The 5,781-nt window shown below is 34.8% G+C and overlaps 1 protein-coding gene across 2 annotated transcripts in view; it reads right to left on the bottom strand.

The window, feature by feature from the left end:
- LOC101500938 (uncharacterized) overlaps positions 1-5,781 on the bottom strand; it is a 13,435-nt gene that overhangs the window by 364 nt on the left and 7,290 nt on the right. For both annotated transcript variants that reach the window (XM_004514380.4, XM_004514379.4), the window contains exons 6-9: positions 3,425-3,555; positions 2,228-2,480; positions 1,455-1,518; positions 1-761 (exon numbers count right to left, since the gene is read on the bottom strand). The exon at positions 1-761 is cut by the window's left edge and continues 364 nt beyond it. In XM_004514380.4, coding sequence (XP_004514437.1) covers positions 130-761; positions 1,455-1,518; positions 2,228-2,480; positions 3,425-3,555 — 1,080 coding nt within the window. In that variant the 3' untranslated portion in view covers positions 1-129. The remainder of the gene's footprint in view (positions 762-1,454; positions 1,519-2,227; positions 2,481-3,424; positions 3,556-5,781) is intronic.

Below are 5,781 nucleotides of genomic sequence, written 5' to 3'. Positions count from 1 at the left end.
CCGATGTAGCCAAATGTAAAAGAATATATATATATAAATATATCTATTCTGTTGAGTCAATCAAAGTCCGATGTTCTACAAGTGCTAATCCGAACTCATGCATATTCCTTTTTTATGTAATATCAGTTATCACCTCCGACTATGATAGTGACGATCTTCCGATGCCGACCACCTATCATTAAATCGAGATGAAAGATCTTTATCTCTATCTCTGTCATGCATGCTTCCAGAGCTCCAGTTTCCATGTCTTCCACCAGAATCTCGTTCGAAGGGCAAAAAATGCCTCTCCGAGTTTGAGTAATGAAGAGAATGGAATGAAAAAGGTTTTGGGGACTCTTCCTCGTACAAAGGACTTCTCCTACTACTCCATTCTGCCATTGAATTTGGAGAAACATGGCCGCCACCAAACCTAGATTGAAAACTAAATTGGGACGAACTGTGTCCAGGGTCACCTGGAGGACCATCATCCCTAAAGTCCCCTGTTCTCTGCTCGCGATGATGTCCTCGGCTGCCATAACTTGATGATCTCTGCTGTGACCAGTTCTTTGAAATATCTGAAGAGCTTGGGGGTCCAACCCTGGCAGCCCACAATCTTTCATCGGCCTTTTCAGGAATAGGAGCATTAATTCCGGGAAATTCAACACTCATCTTCCGTTTTGGCTGTGAAGAATCTGCTCCGACAATTTCCCCGTCTTCCTGTTCTTCCATGTCTTTATCAGTGAATATTGTTATGCCAGAAGGCTCATCCTCATCATCCGCATCTGAATTCCAATACAAGTGAAGATAATACTGAATAAGAAAAAAATGGAAAGCATAGATTCATATTTATATCTATATATATATATATATAGACAATAAATATATCAACCAAGTAATGATATGGGAAAGGAAAATATATGTTAAAAATGGGAAAGGAAAAAAGACTTGCAACAATCCCACGGCAATTTTTTCAAAATTGCAATTTTTTTTTTTGACAAAAAGCCTAATAAATATATACTACATGTAGTATCAAATTTAAAATATCAATCAAACCTATGCACCACAAAGAATGCAAGTTAAACATATGTGCCACAAGCTATTAACAGACATCTCTAGCTTTGTCATGAGCAAAACTTAAGTATTGTCATAAAAATTAAATGCACTTGAAAAATTCCTTCTTCTACACATAAGTCAACAACAACTTTCAGATGCAACATTTTTCAGAGCTATAAAAGAGTATCAGATGCCATTAAAATACAACAATTCAACCCATTTGTTTTTCTCTTGCATATGAAAAGGTTACAAGTTTGTTTTAACTAGTGAAAAAAAACAGCTTAGACTTGTGGCTTTATTATAATGAATACATTTTTTCTTAATTGACTTACCATCAATGGTTCAAAAATCACAAAAGCAAAAAATCTAATCTTTCCTCCCAAGAATGATAAATAATTAAATATCAAAGAAATGTTTTTTACCGAGATATCCTGGTGGGTATCCTAGTTCTCGCATTCTGTTAAGCCATGGAGGTGGATCAAGCTCCTGCATAACCACAGACAGTACAAGTTATAAAGACCAAATATTCTGCCTCAGAAGTCGGCATTCTATAGTTAGTTATAGTCCAATATAAGTAAAATTAAAAGACAATAGTTGGAACTTCTGAAATTAACGCATTGTTAAACAGATAACTAGCTAGTTCCAATTTGCATTTGATCCTTAGTAGTCTAGGAAATGTCCAATTCATCCATTTTTTCTAAAATTAGTATTAATAATGGTGGCACTAATGACCATTTTACAAATGTCCAGTTCTCGTCTTTAGGATGTCAAGCTCTTACCACTAGGCTGACACCTCGAGGATATATTTATTCATTGAGGTTAGGATGTTCAATTCATTCATTGAATAATGTAAATAGTTGAATATATTTATTTCATTATGTGTATATAAATCTCATAGATTGATTTCGACTCAACCAATTAATGACAAAATATATCATCTTTCACTGTTTGTTAATTGTTATAAACTGAAGACAGCAACAATAATTTTTTTTAAAAACTCTGTTAATTAGGATTTGCTGATAAGGATTGTTTTGTTTCATTTATATTTTTAATTTATTGTTTGTTTATCTTGAGATAAAAAAAAGTTACTCTAAGATGGACTTTGTTTGTCAACGACGAGTCTACTTTGTCCAAGAGCATAAACAACATCAAAACAGCATTTTCAAATCAAAACAGCATTTTCAATAACTCTTACCCCCAAGCCCAAGAGTTGACGTGTTGCGTCATCAAGAGCACCTGGCTTCAAACCATCATACTTTCCAGCAGGAGAACTCTGATAATACCGAGTAGGATGGCGGGACGAAGAATTCTGGTTCCGCCGAGATTTGAGTTGCTTGCGAGCATTATTGACAGCAACGTTGTCACGAGGCCTAGGACATTCTCTTAAAGCGTGATTGTATGAACCACAATTGAAACACCGGGAAGGATCGTCTATGATTTCAAGGCCACTGCAAAAGTATCAATAAATTAAAGGCACAAACTGTGAGGGAACTCTTTTATAGAAGTAATTAATAATTCATAATAATTAGTAACATACCACCAATTAACCAAAACAAGAGATGCATGACAAAAGTTATTTCAATACACTAGAAAAAGTAAAACATATCAAATGTGAAAGCAGTAATTTGAATCCCACATAAAGAATCCATAGAATTTCTCATAAACGACATATTATAATTCGGGTAGACTCGCATAGAATTGCAAGTTTGAGGACAATTGAACAAGTTCTCGTAACCTCCCTTCTCATTTTATGAATACATGGCCCTTCTCTCTCTTTCCCACTACCCAAACCTAATAATAACAAGCTTTTGGGATAGTTATCAGATACTATAGAACCCGAATCAACAATTCAATAAAGAAATAAAATAAGCTATAAGATAAAGGTGCTAATAAGATATATGAAGTCATAAAGACGTAGTTCAATGCTTACTCTACAGAAATTGAAACAAAAATTAACCTTTGCCACCACAGAATTTTTTGGGATAACTGATTTGTGACTGTATAGATAGAAAATAGATATTTCCAGTAGTTATGCATCATATAATGGGCCAGTCTGTTATTAGATACAAATAAAAGTAATTTTGATATAAAATAATTTAGAGAAGATTATTTAGAGATTTTTAAGAAAAGCAGAAGTCATTTTGTGTCTATTTTCAAAATCTAATCAAAACGGCTTTTCATTTTCAGCATAATTATACATTTTAACAAAATGATTTGGGAAAAAAACTTACATATGAATAATTAAAAATGATTGTGATTTTATCCCCACATAATCTTAAACAAATGCACTCAATATTTCAACCATTATATGATCATATAAACCATCTAGAACAGGTAAGTGAAGTGCACCAACAGCCTCATCCTTAAGAAAATACAAAGTAAAAGTGCATACCCATCTGCGTTATTTGAACTTGAAGTCAATCCCAAAGCATATCCACGATCATATAGAGGCACAGAATCACCATCTATAGGAATGACATATTTGTTTGTATCATTTACTGTCTGGTTCTCCATCCAGAATGACTGCAAATTAAATAAATCGGTAATAACTGATATATTAGACATTGGGAACAATAATTATTTCCTTTTTTTTTTCTGTAATATAAATAATCTTTCAATTGAGTGGAGTCCTCTATTTATAGAGAAATTCTGCATGAGAGAAATAAGTGCAGTCCAATGTAACAAACTAACAATATCAGAGTGAAAAATGCAACAAACTAACAACATCAGAGAGAAAAAATGCAATGTACACAGTAACAAAAATTTCCAGATACTAAAAAATAATACACCATGTCAAAATCTGTTTCTATTTAATATCCCTCAAGTATAGGGATTCAGTTGAATAGGAGTACTAGTAGGGATTCAGTTATATAGGAGTACTAGTAGGGATTCAGTTATATATGAATACTAGTAGGATTTGGTTGTTTATTAATCTAGTATAAATATATCTGATGTATTACCAATATATTTCAATTTCAATAAATATAATTTTATTCTAATTCTTGACATGGTATCAGAGCAGGTTCTGATTTTGTGATCTGTATTTGTGCTTCACTACCGCTGCCGGCGGCGGCAAATGCTGCCGGCAGCACCACTTGTTTCAGTTTTTGAATTTTTTGGCTTCATACAGTCATTTCTCACTTTCATTGCAACAATCTTCTACAGAGGCAAAGTTTGTTACTTCAGCAAATTTGTCTTTGAAACAGTAGCTTCATGATTTTGATTCACATTAGCAATTTCACATGATTGTGATGAAATGCATGTATCTGTTTTTGATAGAGCGACTTCAGTGGCCGTGTTGGATGCAACCATCTTCATATTTTGTTGATTTTCATCACTACTAAGGTTTGATTTAACTTCTTCGCTCTCAACACATTGTTTTCCACACGATTCAGCATACATTGCATCATTACCGATATCGTGATTGACACTCGAGTTCTCAGTTGATTGCTTGGTGTAAGCCCTAATAGTTACTTTCCTGAAAGCTTGAAATGACTTCTTTGTTAATCCAACACCAGTATATTGTTCTACAGACATTACAGGGGCTGAAAATGAAGATTGAGGAAGTATTTCTTGCATGACATCTTAATAGAACTTCTTAACACTTTCGCCAACAATCTCCATTTGATTCTCTAGGTATTGAAAAGTTTCCTCAAACAATGTATCTTGCACCTCCAGGAACATATTCTCAAACTTCTGGTATATAACTTGAGAAATAACTTGTATTTATCTCGTTCTCTTCAGTTGATTCAACCAATTCCATATCGAGGTTAAATGTTGTGATCCAACATCCTAATGCACTTCATTCAGATAATGTAATGGCATATGACAATGCAGTTTCTGCTCTGGGAAAAATTTGCCAATTTCACCGGGACAGTATTGATTCTGCTCAAGTAGTTCCAGCATGGTTGAACTGTCTGCCAATAAAAAGTGATTTGATTGAGGCAAAAGTTGTTCACGATCAACTTTGTTCAATGGCGGAAAGGTCTGACAGTGAGTTGTTAGGCCCAAACAATCAATACCTTCCCAAAATTGTCTCGGTGTTTGCTGAGGTTTTATGTGTTGGTAAAGATCTTGCAACAGAACAAACAGCTGGCCGAATGGTGAGTTTACTCAGACAGCTCCAACAAACACTACTCTTGCCTCCACTTGGTCATCTTTGCAACCACAACAATAGCTTGCTTTACAATCCATCCTTTCTTCGTAGTTTTCATCTCTTTGCTGCATCGCAGTCCATCATTTCTTCATTGCATCTGGGTTGGCAGTTGGTGTCTTGCACTTTTTGGGAACAAGATTTTTCCGGTTTGGTGGTCTATAATTGTTACCCATTCTTTTTGCCATAAGATGGTTTCCCATCATTCATTCTTGCATGGTGTTTTTATAGCAACATGGCTCCAGTTTTGAGAATACAGAGTCAACTGTGATTGGAAAGGAATCTTTCTGTAGAATGTGTATATTATTATGAGTGTTTATGGTGCAATTGAGTCTAAAAGGAGGTTAAGCAGTTGTGGTGTTGGAGCTTCACCTGCTATTCCTGTTTTTTTTTTTGTTCTTACATTATTGCGTGAGAATGCATGCACCTGTCTCCGGTCCCCCTCTACAAGACTTTTCATGATGTGATGTACTGGTCGTGCCTTTATCTCCCTGAAGCATGCCGCTCTCTCCTTGAAACATATTCAAGTTTAAATATTTTGAGTCTCCAATATTATTGTTTTGAAGCTTCCAAATGCAGTCTTTTAGAAGAACGGA

Source organism: Cicer arietinum, chromosome 2 (assembly GCF_000331145.2).
Source record: "Cicer arietinum cultivar CDC Frontier isolate Library 1 chromosome 2, Cicar.CDCFrontier_v2.0, whole genome shotgun sequence".
In the NCBI taxonomy this organism is placed as follows: domain Eukaryota; kingdom Viridiplantae; phylum Streptophyta; class Magnoliopsida; order Fabales; family Fabaceae; genus Cicer; species Cicer arietinum.
This window is presented reverse-complemented; position numbering and strand designations above follow the sequence as displayed.